The sequence below is a fragment of the Carcharhinus amblyrhynchos genome, chromosome 34 (genome assembly GCF_965287045.1).
Source record: "Carcharhinus amblyrhynchos chromosome 34, sCarAmb.v2.hapA, whole genome shotgun sequence".
NCBI classification, from domain to species: domain Eukaryota; kingdom Metazoa; phylum Chordata; class Chondrichthyes; order Carcharhiniformes; family Carcharhinidae; genus Carcharhinus; species Carcharhinus amblyrhynchos.
Genome location: NC_137357.1, coordinates 17,665,796 through 17,685,506, shown reverse-complemented (window position 1 = coordinate 17,685,506; position 19,711 = coordinate 17,665,796). Strand labels below are relative to the sequence as shown.

Genomic DNA, 19,711 nt, shown 5'->3' with positions numbered 1-19,711 from the left:
TAACCCCCATGATTTGCACGGGGAAATCACTTATTGACCTCCGAGTTGGGCTTGTTGAAGAAGAGTTCCCTGAGGATTGGTGTTCAGCCAACCAGGTGGGTTTCATATCCCAAGTCTCATACAAAGCAAGATCCCGAGAGGATCCATTATCCTTTTAGTCCCCTTTGGGATCTGTTGTGTTCACCACATGCTTGTGGTTATTGTTAGTTTCATAGCGTGCAATAAAAGCCCAGTTCCTTCACAGCCAACTCCTGGAGTTATTATAATTTCTAATAATAAAAAAGGCTTAAGGGGATCTGGGGAGCAGGCAGGGAGGCGGGTTTGAGACGCAAGGAGAGATCAGCCGTGATGTGATTGAACAGCAGGGCAGGCACGAATTTGCCCACTGCTGCTCCTAGTTCCAATATAACTTGGCATTTTCCCTTTCCTGCCCTCCACAGTGGGTTGGAGTGCCGATGGATTTGCAAATTTTGTTTTCAGTTCTCAGTAAGAGCAACACAAAGGCAATCTTTGCCCTGTGTTGTGGAGAGATCCCCCTGAGAGTTGTTGCTATTCTGATGAAATATCGCCACTCACTGCACCACTCGATTCAGCTTTTCAGCCTTATGAAAACCAGCTGCTGGACTCACATCATCAGTCAACACTGGATTCACATGACTGCTTGGCTTTATGTATTCTCAAACTTTCGCAATTGCCCTCCTTTTGCAACATTTCATGGAATATTTCCCCCCCACTACTGCACCCCCCCACACTTTCTTTTTCTGTTTTGTTCCATGGAAAGACAAAATGATTATCTTGAGCCATATGACGCTGACCACATTCGGCCTTCAGACATAAACAAACGATCGACAATGAAGCAGAGCCACTTCCTGGCTCCATTTCACGAGCTTATTGATGGAGGCACACCACTCATATTGCTAAACCCTTCCCCGAGCTCCAGCAATCAAAGATTAGTTACCTCTAGGTGCTACTGCCAGTAACTGGAGGGAAAGGGAGAGGGGGGGAGAGAGAGGGGGAGAGGTAGGGGGTGAGCAAGAGGGGGAGAGAGAGAGAGGGAGGGAGAAAGAAAGAGAGAGAGAGATATAGAAAGAGAGGGAGAGAGAGAGAGGGAGAGAGGGAGGGGGAGAGGGAGAGAGGGGGGAGAGGGAGAGGGGGGGAGAGGGAGAGAGGGGGGAGAGGGAGAGAGGGGGGAGAGGGAGAGAGGGGGGAGAGGGAGAGAGGGAGAGAAGGTGAAAGGGAGAAAGGGAAGGGGAGAGGGAGGATGCTCTAGAATTGTCCAAGCGTTGGGCTCATCGCCACTTCTCTGGGCTAAGTGTTCTGATACCCCCCCTCCCCCACATTGTGGCTCTGCCATTGTACCCCATATCCTCCTAATTGGGTTCTGAGCAAGAGACGATATGGGCAAACCCATGTGACCTGTTTTACTTGCACCTCACGGGGAGGACGCATGTCACATTCTGAAAGCTGCTCAGAGCACTCTGAATCATCCTATAACATTGACAACGAGAGAACATTCAACCAGGAGCTGATAGGACAACGCTTTTGATTCCAACTGACCTTGTCTTGGGCCCACAAGAGGAGACTTTGAGGCAAGCTCACTGAATTTTGCAAGATGGCTGATGGAACGGTTGAGTTCCAGGCGAGTTGAATGGATCGCTCTCGAGAGGCAGTATTTAAAAATGGGCTCGGGGAGGGAAGGGTCTTGGTGGGGACAAGGGGCAGGGTGGTGGAGAGGCAGTGTGTCTTTACAAGAAGCAGCATCTGACGTACGAAGCATACAGTTTGACTCTCACCAGGCTTCCCGCTAAAGTATAGATCTCAGTTACACTGTGAATGGAACAATAACAATAGACCAGCTCTGTTCCAACAAAAATCACACCTTACCTTGTCTCCAGGCTGAGGCCTCATCACGGATACCCGATCATAACCTTTCCGCAGAAGGACCCATAATGCATCCAACTTGCCCTGGAATGATAGGAAAAGCACGCAGTCAGCCACGGACACATTCGCAAACACAACACATCCAAATCCTCCATTATTATTTTTTTTGCATCCATTCTTTTTCCACCAGCATCCCCTTTCAGTGAAACCTGCAGGCAGTGTCACAGAATTCATAGAATCATATTGTGAATGATGGGGTATTGTGCAGTTTTGGTTCGCTTATTTGAGGAAAGATGTAGTGGCATTGGAGGAGGTTCACCAGATTGAATCCAGAAATGAGGGGTTGTTGTATGAAGAGAGATTGAACAGTTTGGGCCGAGACTCTCTGGAATTCAGAAGAATGAGGGGAGATCAAATTGAGGAATACAAGATGATAAAAGGTCGAGATAAAGTAGACGTGGAGGGGATGCTTCTTCATGTAGGGCATTCTAAGATGAGAGGTCAGCAAGGTGGCACAGCGGTTAGCACTGCTGTCTCATAGCACCAGGAACCCGGGTTCAATTCCTGGCTTGGGTCACTGTCTGTGTGGAGTCTGCATGTTCTGCCCGTGTCTGCATGGGTTTCCTCCGGGTGCTCCGATTTCCTCCCACAATCTGAAAGATGTGCTGGTTGGGGTGCATTAACCCGAATAGATGCCAGAGTGTGGTGACTGGGGGAATTTCACAGTAACTTCATTGCAGTGTTAATGTAAGCCTTACTTGTGACTAATAAATAAACTTTTACTTTATAAGAGGTAGCAAACTTAAAACCAAGTTGAGGAGAAACTGCTTCTCCCAAAAGGTTGTGAATCTGTGGAATTCGCTACTCCAAAATGCGAGGGATGCTGGGATAGGGAGTAAATTTAAGGAGGAGTTAGATAGGTTTTTAATTGGCAATAGATTGAAGGGTTATCGGGAGAAGGCAGGAAAATGGGGATTAAGAGTATATCAGCCAAAATCCAATGACAGAGAAGACTTGATGAGCTGAATGGCCTAATTCTGCTCCGATATCTTATGGACTTATGAACACAGAATCCCTATAGTGCAGAAGGCGGCCATTCGGGCCATTGAGCCTGCACCAACAACAATTCCACCCAGACCCTATCCCGACAATCCTTTGTATTTATTCTCGCTAAAACATCTGATGCGAAGGGGCAATTTAGCATGACCAATCGACTGAAGCCACTCATTTTCGGACTGTGGGAGGAAACTGGAGCATCCGGAGTAAACCCACGCAGACATGGGGAGAATGTGCAGACTCCACACAGACAATCACTGGAGGCTGGAATTTAATCTGGGTCCCTGGCAATGTTTAGCAGCAGTGTTAACATCATGAGAAGCTATGACCGGTCAAATTAGCTTTCAAGTTGGAGCACTTGTCTTCAGAAGAGAGAAAGACTCTTCCAATAAGAGGTATTGAAGATTTGCCAAAGTGTTTGGTATTTTTGCCGACACCCGAAACAGTCTTTCGCTCTTCTGAAGGCAAGCGCTCCAACTCAAAAGCTAATTTGACTGTTAATAGCTTGACATGATGTTAACGCTGCTGCCTCACAGCGTCAGGGACCCAGGTTAAATTCCAGCCTTGAGTGATTGTCCGTGTGGAGTCTGCACATTCTCCCCGTGTCTGCATGGTTTCCTCCCGGTGGTCCAGTTTCCTCCCACAGTCCAAAGATGAGTGGCTTAGGTGGATTGGCCATGCGAAATTGCCCCTCAGTGTCAGATGATGTCACTAGACTATTCCAATAAGAGGTCTTGAAGATTTGCCAAAGTGTTTGGTATTTTTGCTGGCACCCATGTGTGCGATCAGGAAAGGGGACACAAATATAAAAGATTCACCAAGGAATCCAATGGGGAATACACAAGACACTTCTCTACCCAGAGTGTGGTTAGAATGTGGAAATCACAACCACAGGGAGTTACTGAGGCGAATTAGAACAGATACATTAAAGGGGAAGTAGGATAAACACATGTTTGTGAAAAGAACATAAGGAGAGATTGATGGGGTTGAATGAAAACAGAAGGGAGAATGGGAGGAGGTGGCAGGACCCTTAAGAATATTATTGACATAGAAACATAGAAAAACTACAGCACGATACAGGCCCTCCAGCCCACAAAGTTGTGCCGAACATGTCCCTACCTGAGAGATTACTCGGCTTACCTATAACCCTCTTTCTTACTAAGTTCCATGTACTTATCTAAAAGTCTCTTTAAAATCCTGTCGAATCCACCTCCACCACCGTTGCCAGCAGCCCATTCCATGCATCCACTATTCTCTGAGTGAAAAACGTACCCCTGACATCTCCTCTGTCCCTACTCCCCAGCACCCTCAACCCGTACTCTTATGGCAACCATTTCAGCCCTGGGAAAAAGCCTCTGACTATCCACTCAATCAATACCTCTCAACATCTCATACACCTCCACATAATGTAGAGTTGCCAGGTTGGACTGGGGTAGCACATAAGTAGTCTCACAACACCAGGTTAAAGATTTATTTAGTCGCACGAGCTTTTGGAGCGTGCCCCTTCCTGAAGGAGCAGTGCTCCGAAAGCTCGTGCTACCAAATTAACCTGTTGGACTTTAACCTGGTGTTGTGAGACGACTTACTGGTATTATTGATAGACAGAGGGATCTGGGTGTACAGATACACAGATCACTGAAAGTGGCAACTCAGGTGGAGAAGGTAGTCAAGAAGGCATACGGCATGTTTGCCTTCATTGGCCGGAGCGTTGAGTTTAAAAATTGGCAAGTCATATTGCAGCTTCATCGAACCTCAGACCGCACTTGAAATATGGTGTTCAATTCTGGTCACCACACTCCCAGAAGGATGTGGAGGCTTTGGAGAGGATACAGAAAGGATTTACCAGGATGTTGCCTGGTATGGAGGGTGTTAGCTATGAGAAGAGTTTGGAGAAACTTGGTTTGTTCTCACTGGAGTGACAGAGGCAACCTGATAGAAGTCTACAAGATTATGAGGGATATTGACAGAATGGATTGTCAGAAGCTTTTTCTCAGGATGGAAGAGTCAATTACTTGGGGGCACAGGTTTACAGGAGTTTATGAGGCAGGTTTTTTTTTCAGACAGAGGTTGGGGGGTGCCTGGAACCCATTGCCGGGGGAGGTAGTGGAAGCGGATACAGTCGTGACTTTTAACCAGTATCTGGACAAATACATGAAGAGGATGGGAAGAGAGGGATATGGACCCCAGAAGGCAAAGGGGTTTTAGTTCAGATGGGCAGCATGGTCGGTGCAGTCTTGGAGGGCCGAAGGGCCTGTTCCTGTGCTGTAATTTCCTTTGTTCTTTGATCAACTGGAACACATACAGCAACATGGACTTATCTCTGCAGTGCAAATATTTTATAACACAATGGAAAAGAACTGCAGTACTCCTGGCTTCTATTACTGCAGGTCACTTGAACTGGCATTATCAGATGGCACTGGCCCAGCCATTATTCTGAGTGTAAAGTGTGTGTTCTGAGACCTCCTCCAATTCTGCCTTTCACCACATCCTCAATTTTAATTGCTCTGTGTGCAGGACTGGTCACCATATTACAGGAAGGATATAATTGCTCTGTAGAGAGTGCAGAGGAGGTTTGCAATCAGGGCTGGAAAAGTGTAGCTACAAGGAGAGATTAGAACAAAGAAGTCAAAGGGGTGACTTGATTGAGGTGTACAGGGGAAGAGATCGAACGGACAGAATAAAATTGTTTCCCTTGACGGAGAATTCTAGATGTGGAGATGCCGGCGTTGGACTGGGATAAACACAGTGAGAAGTCTCACAACACCAGGTTAAACCTGACGAAGGAACAGCGTTCTGAAAGCTTGTGGCATTTCCTATCAAATAAACCTGTTGGACTTTAACCTGGTGTTGTGAGACTTCTTACGGAGAATTCTAGAACCAGGGGACATAGTTTCAAGATAACTGGCAGTCGGTGTAGAGGGGACAGGAGGAAGAACTTTTTTTAACGCAGAAGGTGATTGGGGGGTGTCTGCAATTCACTGCCCAAGACGGTGGTGGAGGCAGGGACCCTAAACTCTTTTAACAAGAACCTGGATCTGCACCTGAGGCGTTGTAAGCTACAGGGCTATGGGGCCAGGTGCAGGAAGGTGGGATTAGAAAGTGCACCTGAGGAATGCTGGACTGGCATGGACAAGATGGCTGAATGGCCTCCTTCTGTGCTCTAAAGGGGCAGTAAACAGCAAGTGGTCCAATCGAACCCTCAGTGAAATTGGAGCATTATGTGCCAGATATCATTCACAAGATGATTCAACGCTCAGAGAAGCTTGTTGCTGAAGGATGACACTTTGTCCCTTTTCCAGCCCTGTGCCGCCCCGGGTCACTTGACAGGTTCTAGTCGGGTGCCCCAGGACTTTGCTGGTGGTCTTCCAAAGCCAGCAGCAGTGGCAGCCATTGCCAGCGTCAAACCTGGAACTCTGCCTTCTTGAGCAACGCAAGCAATTCAGGCCAACATGCTGCTGACTCCGAGGTCAAGCCTCAGTAGCAGCAAGACTGCGTGCCTGTTGTGGAGCACACAGCAACAGCTTTCGTGCCAGGAGTGTTGGGCAATCGTGAGGGAGAAACAGAGTTGTTTTCAGAGCATGGTCTTGACATTTCAGCACGGGAATCTCAGTGACGAATCTCCACTGTTTGTTGCAGAGATGGAAGGTGCTGTAATCAAAGCCATGCTGCTCTCATTTCCTGTTCCAACCCTCCCCTCCTCCCCCAAACAAACACACACGCGCACACACACATACATACACACTCTCTCTCTCTCTCTCACACACACACACAGTTTCAATGCGGTCATCACAATTTCTGCCAGGATCTGTGAAGATGAATGCAGCGTCCTGTTTTCCTTTCTCCCTGACCTGTGGAACAGGAGCTTTGCTCTTTGACCCATTGCCGGTTGTGCACTTGTGCATCCTTCCCTGGTGAGGGATTCTCTTTTAGGCTGGCAGACAGAAAAAAAAAATCAGGAAATGCTGGAAAATCCCAGCATGTCTGACTGCATCAGTGGGGAGAGAACAGAGCCAACGTTTCGAGTCTACAATCAAAGGAACCCCGACAGTGCAGAAGGAGGCCACTCGGCCCATCGTGTCTCAGGGGCAATTCAGCATGGCCAGTGCACCTAACCCGGGGAGGGAACCCATGCTGACATGGGGGGAATGTGCAGACTCTGCACAGACAGTGACCCAAGCCATGAATTGAACCCGGATCCCTGGCACTGTGAGGCAGCAGTGCTCATCACTGTGCCACCCCTGCTCTGATGAAGGGTCATCCAGACTCAAAACGGTGGCTCTATTCTCTCCCCACAGATTCTCTCCTCACATGAAGCTCAACGGGAATCATAAGAAGCTCTCCTAGTTCCCTGAAAGACAATGGCAGCTTTCATTTCAGGTGACTTGGATAGTGGGTGCAAACAACTGGAACGTTCCCCATTCGATTGTCAGAAAAATCCATATGGTTCACTCAGAGGGAAAGAATTCTGCCACCCTTACCCAGTCTGGCCTACACGTGACTCCAGAGCCACAGCAATGTGGCTGACTCTCAAAAGGCAACAAGGGATGGGCAATAAATGCTGGCCAGTCAGCAACTCCCATGTCCCACGTATTAATAAAAAAAAACTCTCCCCTTCCATTCAGTCAAACAGATTACTGGGGATAAGGCCATCCAGCAACCTTTAAAACACGTGGCACTATGTTACTCGTGTCCCTGTTGGAAAGATACGTCATTGCCCAGACAGGGATCGGGGGGAGTTTTTGAGCAGAGTTCATACCCTTCACTTTCTGGATTAGGTTGGGTGAGTCACTCATTACTTCTGATCCATTTATTGTTTGACCTTAATAACGCAACAATCCTGCGCACATCACTCTCTCCTTTCTCAACCAATCTGCCCAACCCATTTGGTGTAAAGTGCACAAAGAGGCACTTTCATGACCTTTCTCCCAGCTTTCTTCCTCTCACCCTTTTAACACATCTTTATTCCTTTCTCCCTCATGTTTATCCAGCCTCCCCTTCAATCCAGCCATGTTGGCCCCTGTGATAGTGAGTACCACATTCTCGTCACTCTCTGGGTAAAGATGTTTCTCCTGTGTGATTTAGTTGTGACTTGCTCACATATCTATCTACCTCCTGGCTTTGCCCCTCACACACACACACAAGGGAAACAAAGAGCATCTGACCTTTTCTCAATGTACTTTGTGATGTGCATTTCACTTAACAAGTGTCATTGTCTGTCCTCCAAAGCGAAAGGCAACTTATCCAATCCCTTCAAATTATCCATGCGATTAGCCAACATTATTAATTCAGTAGATGCCAAAGTAGAAAAGAGCAGAAGATGAAAAAAAATCTACTCTCGTCTGTTTAAGAATTTGCTTTCTCCAGCTAACCCAAAGCATTACAGCAGAAGCCACACACATACACACAATGACCCACACACATAAATGACTACCACACACAGAGACCCACATACACACACACACACACACAAATGTGCATGCACACACACACACACAATGACCCACACACTGAGACCCACACACACAGACCCACACAAAAACACAATGACTTTCACACAGACAAACACATAATGACACACAGACACAAAGACCCACACATACACAATGGCTCACCCACACAGTGCCGCCGCACCCCCCCCCCCCCCCACCACATACACACAATGACCCACACACTCACAAACACACACAATGATCCACACACTCAGACACACACATGTTAGAACCCTACTTTCCAGAAGACCAGGAGATACAGGAGCAGAATTAGGCCATTTGGCCCATCAAGTCAGCTCAGCCATTCGATGATGGTTCATATCTTTCTCAAACCCATTCTCCCTTCAAGGTTCATACTGCCTCACATAACACTGGTCCCCAAGCTGCCAAATGGAATTTTCTATTCAAAGTTTGAAGGCATGATCTACTGGTAGAGATGGCCAACAACTCCTCCACTGTAGCATTGCCTTCAACACATCCGGTAAGAGCCTCCCCTTTCAGCTTCTATCAGCAGAAATTGGGTTGCGAGATTCTACCACCACAGAACCACACAACTTCCTTGCAATCCCAAATCGTATGAGGAACGCTGCAATAGAAGATGATTACCTTGATTGGCGAATACCATTTTCTGGGAGAGTTCAACCTGCGAGCTCCATTATTGTTGTGCATTCCGGACTCTGAGAACTCGTACTCTTGCTCCGGCATTTTAACCCTGGCGTTTTTGGCTTTTTCCAGCTTGGCACCTTCTTCCGTTGATCCCTTCTCTCCCCAGCGGACCTGGAAAATTTGAAACCTGGTGTGAGAAGAAATGGCCGTTTCTTTTGGGGTGAAGGTGGTGGGGGGGGGGGGGTGGGTTCGCTCGGAAATGGGAAGATGGGAGTGAGGGTCTGCAGAGAAGTTGAAATCAGAAGCCCTGCAGTATGATAGGTGTTGTACCATGTCGGGACCCATCAGTCCACCAAAGGCAACAGGACAAAAGCTGGACTTCGACAAAGGGTCATTTGGGCCCGATACCTCAGTTTTTTTCTCTTCTTACAGTTGCTAATAGACCTGCTGAGGTTTTCCAGCATTTTCTCTTTTGGTTAAAGGCAACTGGACGATGGATAACATCATGTGTTGAACACTTTGACAGGTTTCTGCAGCTGTTTCAAATGTGCACATTCGTGGCTAACTTTTTTTTACTTCATTGGTGAGACATGAGCATCACTGGCTGGCCGGCATTTATTGCCCATCCCCAGTTGCCAAAGGCCAGTTGAGAGTCAATCCCATTGCTGTGGCTCTGGAGTCACATGTAGGCCAGACCAGATAAGGACGGCAGATTTCCTTCCCGAAAGGACATTAGTGAACCAGATGGGTTTTTCCAACAATCGACAATGGTTTCATGGTCATCATTAGATCCTTAATTCCAGATATACTTGTATTAAATTCAAATTCCGCCATGGGTGGGATTCGAACCCGGCTCCCCCCAGAACATCGACTGATTTTCTGGATTAATAGTCTAGCCATAATACCACAAGGCCACTGCCGACCCCCGAACTTAAATATTTCTGCTTCCTGTTCCAATGTAACTTCACAAAAAAAAAATCAATCATCCTTTTCATCAGAAATAGGAGCAGGTGACAGCCATTTGGCCCATCCAGCATCTCCCACCAATGGTAGAAAAATGCCCCCAAGGTGCTCCGCAGAGATGATGAGCACGAGCAGAAACACTGGAGTTGTCTCGTGGCAGAAGACTGAAGGTGAACATTTAAAAATGTGTGAGGAACTGTGTGGGTCCGGGAGTTGGGCGGGGGGTGGTCGGGTAGGGAGATGATTTACATGTCCTCCAGTTCAAGCAGGAATACAAGCAGGATGGGCTGGGACGGGGCGGGGTGGGGGAGGGTGGTGATAAATTGTAACCCCCAGAAATTACAGCATCCTACAGACAGAAGGAGGTCATTCGGCCTATCGAGTATACACCGACCACAATCCCACCCAGGCCCTATCCCCATAACCCCATGTGTTTGCTCGAACTAGTCCCTCTGACACTAAGGGACAATTTAGCACGGTCAATCCAACTAACCTGCACATCTTTGGACTGTGGGAGGAAACCGGAGCACCCAGGAACTAAACATGTTGGGTTAATCCTTGTCCATCTGGCCAGCCGCAACCCAGAGATAGATTTTGAACATGCAAAGTGGGTTCCCACCGGTTCAGGTTAGGGTTATGGTGAGGGTGAGGGTTAGGGTTAGGGTTCAGCTTCCTCCCTGTGGAAGTGATCGTGGTGCGATTAAAATGGAGCCCACTGCTTTTCCAGTTCTGAGCTGGTACCAGGTGAAATGGCAGGTCCTGTGTGGCCTCCTCTGAAAACAGCTGACTGAGCCATTTTTGTCGCGAGGTCAGCGATTGATACATTAATGAGACAGGGGATGTTTAAAACTCATCTGATTCTTCCCTCTTGCCACTCACTGGCAATGAGCAATGATGGCAGTCTGTGTGGGTGACCGGGCTCGATTCCTGGCTTGGGTCATTGTCAGTGTGGAGTCTGCATGTTTTCCCCGAGGGCGGTACGATAGCACAATGGTCAGCACTGCTGCCTCGCAGTGCCGGGGACCAGGGTTCGATTCCTGGATTGGGCCAGTATCTGTGCAGGATCTGCACTTTGTCCCCGTGTCTGCATGGGTTTCCTCCCACAATCCGAAGGGCGTGCTGGTTAGGTACACTGGCCATGCTAAGTTGCCGCTCAGTGTACGCAAACAGGCGCTGGAGTGTGGTGACTTGGGGATTCTCACAGTAACTTGGTTGCAGTGTTAATGTAAGCCAACTTGTGACACGAGTAAATAAACTTAAACTGAATGGAGGTCAGAGAGTTGGGATGGAAGAAGGCTGTGGAGGAATTTACAAATGCATGGACTCTGTCTGGGGCTGCCGCTGTATCAGTGTCAACCGAACATATCTGGAGCGAATCCTCTATCTGTGCTCCAGCAACTGGCCAAACTTTCCAGGGAAGAATTACAACAGGATTAAAAAAAAAAGTCACGTGGGGCAGACAGGGACCAGACTTCTCTGGTCTCACATTCCCTCACACTGCTGCCAACAAGAAATGGAGAAATTGGCCCTCAGCCAAATCTCCATTCACAGCAGCAGGACTGGACAATCCCAGTCGCAGACAAGGTTGTAAAATTCCGACCAGGAAGTACTGGCGGCCGAGTTCACAGTTCCACAGTCAGAGGATTCAGGGTAGACCATTTAGGTCGGAGATGAGGAGACATTTCTTCACCCAAAGAGTGGAATTCAGGAAGTGGTTGATGTCAACACATTGAATGTACTCAAGAGGCAGCTAGCTGTAGCAACTGGAACGAATGGGATCAAAGGTGATGGGGAGAAAGCAGGATGAGTCTATTGAGTTGGACAACCAGCCATGACCATGATGAATGGTGGACGGAGCAGGCTCGAAGGGCCGAATGGCCTCCTCCTACTCTCTTTTTCCTATGTTTCTATGTTTCATTGCTCCATCTCTGAGGAAGTTGAATGATCTTCACGTAGCTTCCAACAAAAAAAAACTTCCAGAAGACTGACAAGCGCAAAAAAGTTAAAAACTTGCAGAGGGGAAAGAACATGGAGCGAGGAGGGGTGTTCACAGAGGAAGGGTGGGGGGTGGTGCTCCAGGTGGGTTCTGGTGACAGTGTCAGCAAACACTGAAAACGTGTATTCGAATGATCCTCCAGGCCTGTCCTGTACCCTCGCATTGGATGAGCCAACTCAGAGGACCATCGCCTATGGACTGAGATGGCGCAACTGTTCTTTGTAAATTGCTTTGCTAAAATACACCCCCCTCCTCCCCCACTCCCTCCTTCTGCACCAGGTCGCATGGCCTCAGCTGTTGCTTTCCTAGTCTGGTGCAGGATGCTTTACAGCGCTGTGACTGGCAACTTACTCAAGAGAAATTGAGATGGGATGGGAAGATTAAACAAGTGACAGTGAAACTGAACACTGTTGGAAAAATAACTCAGCCCAGATTATTGAAAACTTGGACTCAATGCTTCTCTTCATTTTCAGCTGTTCCAGGGAATGTGGTTTCACGAATCCATGGTTCTTGGGTGGGAGGCTCGGTCGGGTGAGGGTGGGCAATGTGGGGAGAAGTGTTTGCCAAAAAAGAAAGAAGGTGTCTTGGTGACACCAGGTTGACTTTTAACACAATGAGGTTGGAGAGCACCTACTTTGGCAAGAATATCTCTTTCGGGTTTTTTTTTGAGATGGATTTTGTTCCTGTGAAAAGGTACTGCGAAAATCCCCTCGCCGCCAAACTCCCGAGGCCTGTCCAGGCAGACTGAGGGAGAATTTAGCGTGACCAATGCACCTAACCATGACGTCTTTCAGAGTATGGGAGGAATCCCACGCCGATGTGGGGAGAATGTCCTTTGGGAAACACAGGGCTGAGCAGCCTTTCCAGCTTCTGAAAGTTGGGGCTTTGGGTAATTGACTGGAGGCCAAAATCCTTGATGTGTCCAAGGAAATGTGCAGCAGAGCTGCTCTGACCCAGTTAAACATTCCCCCAGCCAAAAAGCAGGAAAAACTCTGTCTGGGTTTTGCCCTAAGACTCGACAATCCTTTCTCCCTTTCCCACTGTCTCCTGTCACTGTGACAGGCTTGGAACATTAACAGCTGATTAGCACCGCTGCCTCACAGTGCTGCAATTCCAGGCCTTGGGGGTGTGTGTGCGCGCGCGCGCACGAGTGTGCGGAGTTTGCACATTCCCCCTGTGTCTGCATGGATTTCCTCCCACATTCTGAAAGACATGCTGGTTAGGTGCATCGACCATGCTAAATTCTCCCACAGTGTACCCAGACAGGTGTCGGAGTGTGGCGTCCAGGGGATTTTCACAGTAACTCCATTGCAGTGTTGATGTCAGCCGACTTGTGACACCAGGAAATAAACTTTAAATGTTACAGGGTTAATGTTAAATCTGTAATAGACATTTTACATCGTCAGATGTATAGGTTAGGTGGATTGGCCAGGCTAAATTGCTCCTGAATGTCCAAGGAGATGTAGGTTAGATAGATTGACCATGCTAAATTGCCCCTTAATGGCCCAAGATGTGCGGGGTTAGGTGGATTGGCCATGAGAAATTGCCCCTTAGTGGCCCAAGATGTGCGGGGTTAGGTGGATTGGCCATGCGAAATTGCCCCTTAGTGGCCCAAGATGTGCGGGGTTAGGCAGATTGGCCATGCAAAATTGCTCCTTAATGTCCAAGGATATGTAGGTTAGATGGATTGGCCATGCTAAATTGCCCCTTAGTGGCCCAAGATGTGTGGGGTTAGGTGGATTGGCCATGCTAAATTGCCCCTTAGTGGCCCAAGATGTGCGGGGTTAAGTGGATTGGCCATGATAAATTGCCCCTTAGTGTCCAAAGATGTGTAGGTTAGAGGGATTGGCCGTACTAAATTCTCCCTCAGTGTACCTGAACAGGCATTGCAGTGTGGCATCCAGGGGATTTTCACACTACCTTCATTGCATTGTTGATGTCAGCCTACTTGTGACACTAATAAATAAATTAAATGGCTAATTCCATATCCTGAGACTGTAACTTCAACGTAAGCCAGTCAGTCTTCGACCGGGCAACAAATACAGAGCTCCCTTTTACCTCCATTCTTTTGATTCCTCCCACTCCTCGGCCCCCGTAGTACGAAGCATCGACGGTCGGCCATTTCTTTTTTGGCATCCCCTCTGAATCTGAATCTTCCTGCCAGAGAGAGAGAGAGAGAGAAAGTGATCAGCAGGCAGCAGGAAACATGTAGAAATGAGCTGCTGTGGTGCAGGCCAAATTGGTCTAATCCTCGCTGGAAATGGGACAAGAGGAAATGCTTCAAACTCGCAAACAGACCCTTGAAGGGTGACATTGACCCGATCTCTTGACTTGTGACCAGCAGCCAAAGAGGACTTTCAAACACAATGGGAGCGAAGAGAGAGAGAGGCAGGCCGGGAAGGAGAAAGCTGCCTGAGTTTATTGAACTTGTGCGACATGTTTTGGGTACGAGCGGGTGACCTTCTTTCAAAGAGCAACAATAAAAACAGGAAGACATCTGAAATCATACTCGTTCAGGCTAGCCAGAGGGAGATTTGTAACACTTGGTCGATTTTGCAATCAGCCTCTCTGTTTACAACCTGGAGCTTAAGAACTCTTTCAAAACAAAATTGTTCCATCAAGTTTATCTTCCAACAGTATAGTTAAGCAGGCTGTCTTTATCTCCACCCCCACTCCCCTTCATGTGCTGACCCTCTCTCTTTTTTTGGCCCTCTTGAAGATTAAGCTTGATCCAGCAGCAGCTTTCTCTGACAAATTGAAGGATGTGGAAAAATTACTTTCCTTTCCCTCTCTGCTCCGTATATTAACTGTACAAGTCTTGGAGAAAATCACAGAATCCCAACAGTGCAGAAAGAAGCCATTCGGTCCATCGAGTCTGCTCCCATCATAATCCCACCCAGGCCCAATTCCCGTAACCCCATGTATTCACCCTGCTAATCCCCCGACACTCGGGGCAATTCAGCATGGCCAATCAACCTAACCTGCACATCTTTCGGACTGTGGGGGGAAGCTGGAGTGCTCAGAGGAAACCCACGCAGACACAGGGAGAGCGTGCAAACTCCACTCAGACAGAGGCCCGAAGTCGGAATTGAACCCGGATCCCTGGTGCGTGAGGCAGCGCTGCTTCTCATTGTGCCACTGTTCCGCCCGAAAATTAAATTCAAATTCCACCATCTGCCGTGACGGGATTCGAACCCAGGTCCCCAGGACATGAACTGAGTTTCTGGGTTAATCTAGTCGAGTGAATAATAGGGCTAGTGGTGTAAATTCTCCGTCAGTGTACTCAAACAGGCACCAGAGTGTGGCGACTAGGGGATTTTCACTGTAACCTCATTGCAGTGTTAATGTAAGCCTACTTGTGACTAATAAATAAACTAATCTCCAATGGAATCAAACACTGGGTTGCTTCTCTCCAGCCAGTCTCAGTTCAGCCATAAAGAGCCTGGCCATTTGGATAGTTCAATCAGTGAGGACTCAACATTGCTAAAGCAGTAATTTGTATTCCTGTTGCACTGTCCAAACATTGATCAGTGGGGTAACTGGTTGCGCACAAGTGAACACTTCCCATACAACTTCTATCTGCAGAATGATTTTCTCCTCAAGGCATCTCTCCCTTTGTTGTGCCTCTTGCTGTGTGTGGGATCCTGAGGTGGCGAGAGATCTACCAAAATGAGACTGAAGCCTTCCAAAGATGGTATGGATGATCCTGCCATGAATCAGTGTGAGAAATCCACCAGGGTCACATCCTGAATCAAAGACTTGGTTGGGGGGGGGTTGGGGGGGGCAGGATTTTTCCCGCTACAGGAATTATAAGGGGACAGGTGAGATTTCCTGGTTTTGGGGCGAGCGCAGCCAGAAAGTCCCACCCTTGGAGTGGGGATCACTCCAGCTAAGGAGGGTGAAAGACAGACTGGCCACGTTCTATAAAATTCTGGAATGGGCTGGAGTGAATTGTCAGAAACTTGTACCCAGCACTCTCCGGCTAAGCCGAAACACAAGGTAGCCATACACACCAATACAACAAACATTTGTTTCCAAGTCAGTGAATCAATAATCCTTCCTCCCAGATTGCTAAAGGAAATAGTCACAGCCCCAATCACTGGAAATCTTCAAGATCCATCATTGGACGATTGTCACATTAATAAGTTTGCATTATCGGGATTATCACTGCATCCAGGGCACACCTGATTTATCTTGCATTACCCATCTGAGCATTGGGAGATGCGGATATTGGTCTATGGCACCGGCACACCTCAGGCAGAAATTACTCTTGGTCAGAGGGAGCAGTGAGACCGATATGTCCTCACTCCGTCACTGGCAACAGTCCCCCACCCCCATACATCCCCAATCCTCAATTCCAGCCTCGGGTCACTGTCTGTGCTGAGTTTACACGTTCTCCCCATGTCTGCGTGGGTTTCCTCCGGGTGCTCCGGTTTCCTCCCACGCTCCAAAGACGAGGATTGGCAATACTAAATTGACCCTAGTGTCAGGGGGACTAGCTAGGGTAAACGAGTACCTGAGGGAATAGGGCCTAGGTGGAATTGTGGTTGGCACAGACTCAATGGACTGAATGGCCTCCTTTCGTACTGCAGGGATTCTAAGAATTCCACCTCTGCTTTGCTTGTGATGGTGTTAAAGACTAATATTCAGAACCCACCGTCATTTCCTTCTGACTCAACCTGACTCATCCCTGGGAGATGAATGAGAGCAAGACCACATCTCGGCATTTGGTACAGGGGACAAACTTTTATTGGCATTCCACAAAACCTCTCAATGTGTTCAATATGGAATATGGAACCCTCCAATTAAAGGAGAATTAAGTTGACATCGACCCATCTGATTGCAATTATTAATCCAATCTGCCACCCCCATTCTCTGGTGTGACATTTTTATTTTGCCATTAGAGGATGTGAGGGTCACTGGCTGGGCCCAACAGTTCTTGCGTATCCCTAATTGCCCCTTGAGAAGGTGATGGGCAAGCCGACTTCTTGAACTGCGGCGGTCCATGTGGTGTAGGTACAACCCACAGTGCTGTCAGGGAGGGAGTTCCGGGATTTTGCCCCCCAGGGGAACTTGACGTTCCCATTCATGGAGGAGTGTGGAGCAACCAGATTCTGGATTCTGATATGTAAGCCGCATAGCAGTTTACAGATCTGTTCCCCACTGGGTTTTTCTTGCCAGAGATTAGAATTGAGCAGAGTACAAGATGGCAGGAATGGGAGCGCTGTTCCGCCATGTCCTAACACACAACTTGCAGGCTTGCCTCCTGCGACACCAGTGCAACACTTCCACGCCTCAAACTCTTGAACAGGAAGGTCAGTGACAGCTGCCAACATCTGGTGCTCAGGAATGAGGAACGCACAAGATGACATTGCACAGAGCACACCATCAGATAAGAGTAAGATTTTTAATTGCATGTTCTGTGCACACATCCACCACATCCCACTGCTCAACATTCATACATTGTGAAAATGTAACTTACTGCTCATCCTTCTTTCCTGAAAACCCAGAATATCATTCATTCCCTACTTTCTCTTCTCCCATTCTGACCATATACATATTCTGCTTTGATATTCTAGAAAGTTCCATTTCAGGCCCCAATTTGTATCAAGGCCTGGGGTTTAATTTCACTACATTAGAAAATGATCTTTTCAAATCTAAAGTATCCGACTGGCCCTCCCCAGAAGGTTGCTCTTGTACCTTACTGGACACTGACTGACAGAGGGTACAGAAGAGATTTACTGGAAGGGAGAATTTGCTGGAGGGCAGGTTTGATAAGTTCAGTTTCTTCTCTTCCAGACAGAGGAGACTGAGGATGGATCTCACGGAGGTGTATGAAATGATGGGTGATCAGAGTGACAGGAAAGCCAGAGGGGAGAGGTTTGAGCCCAATTCCTGGGGAAGTCCTCTTCATGATGTGGAGATGCCAGCGATGGACTGGGGTAAACACAGTAAGGAGTCTCACAACACCAGGTTAAAGTCCAACAGGTTTATTTGATAGTAAACGCCACAAGCTTTCGGAACGCTGTTCCTTCGTCAGGTGAGTGGAGAGAACTTGATAGTAAACTCCACAAGCTTTTGGAACGCTGTTCCTTCGTCAGGTGAGTGGAGAGAACTTGATAGTAAACTCCACAAGCTTTTGGAACGCTGTTCCTTCATCAGGTGAGTGGAGAGTTCTCTCCAAATCAAATAAACCTGTTGGGCTTGAACCTGGTGTTGTGAGACTTCTGAGCGTGCAAAGTCCTCTTCAGCCATAGGGTGAAGATCGAGAACTTGCCACCTGAGAAGATGTTGCAAGATGAAACCCGAATCGCATTTTACCGAGTAGTTATAGCCTCACAAGCCTTCAGAACTGTCCTGGTCCCTCCGCATTGACACTATAAGTTAAGAAAGCCCACCAATGCCGCAACGTTCTCAGGAAGCTAAGGAAATTCAGCATGTCCACCATGACCTTCACCAACCTTTACAGATGCACTATACAAAGCATTCATTCTGGTTGTATCACAGCTTGGTATGTCTCCTGCTCTGCTCGTGACCACAAAAAAACTACAAAGTGTTGTGACTGTAGCCCAGTCAATCACGCAAACCAGCCTCCCATCCATTGACTCTGTCTTACTTCCCACTGCCTCGGAAAAGCAGCCAACGTAATTAAGGACCCCCACGCATCCCGGACATTCTGGGCAGGATTTTCCAGCCAGATTTTCCCCAAAACCGTAAAATCCCACCCAAGGTCAACGGACCTTTCCATGGCCCACCCCTTACCCACTACGATTCCCATGGTGGGCAGGAAGGTAAAATTCGCCCCACTCTCCTCCACCTTCTTCCATTGGGAAAAAGATACAAGAGCCTGAGGTCACGTACCAATCGACTCAAGAACAGCTTCTTCTGTCAGGCTTTTGAATGGACCTACCTCGCACTACGTTCATCTTTCTCTACACCCTAGCTATGACTATAACACTACATTCCACACTCTCTCCTTTCCTTCTCTGTGTACGGGATGCTCTGTATAGCACACAAGAAACAATACTTTTCAGTGTATACATATGACAATAATAAATCAAACCAAATCAAAAACATCTGTGGAGAGTTAAAAGAGCCAACATTTGGAGTCTGGATGACCCTTTGTCAAAGGTGACGACAAAGGAAATAGGATGGGATTTATGGTGAGGTGGATGGGTCGGGGAATCCGTCACTCTTCACAATGGACTCTTAAGTCAAGGGGAATGCCACAAAAGGGGATGAAATCTCTTCCACCTTGGACAACCTGGAATACCACCTTTAGGGGAATACTAGTGCTATATGTAAATGGAACAGTTTCAATATTAGGCAACTGCTGCCCACACTGACCATTCCTGAGCTCGGGAGAGAATGGGTAGTTCCCTTAACTGTGCCCCAACAATACATCTTAGCTCAATGTCAGAACATAAGCCCCCCACTGTGTCACTGTGACATTTTCCATTCTCCGTGCCAGCCATCCTATAGCTCTCTGAAATCCCGATTCATTATTGCAAATGAGGACCAGTTTTATCCTTGGATTTCAGCCCAATCCTGTTTTCAAGGTATCCCGTCAGGAGGCTCAGAGCAATTTTGTCCAATCAGGATTTTATATCCTGTCCCTGAGGTGTCGTGAGCTGCTCCAGCCAATGTTCAATGCTATAAAACACACGCTCACACACGGCAGAATTTTCCCATTCTGCCCACCATGGGAATTGCAGTGGGC

The 19,711-nt window shown here is 47.8% G+C and overlaps 1 protein-coding gene across 1 annotated transcript in view; it reads right to left on the bottom strand.

Moving 5' to 3' along the window:
* The window catches only part of LOC145361149 (anthrax toxin receptor 1-like), a 183,817-nt gene that overhangs the window by 38,719 nt on the left and 125,387 nt on the right, over positions 1-19,711 (bottom strand). The window contains exons 15-17 of the mRNA XM_080216766.1: positions 14,050-14,148; positions 9,033-9,203; positions 1,885-1,965 (exon numbers count right to left, since the gene is read on the bottom strand). Coding sequence (XP_080072892.1) covers positions 1,885-1,965; positions 9,033-9,203; positions 14,050-14,148 — 351 coding nt within the window. The remainder of the gene's footprint in view (positions 1-1,884; positions 1,966-9,032; positions 9,204-14,049; positions 14,149-19,711) is intronic.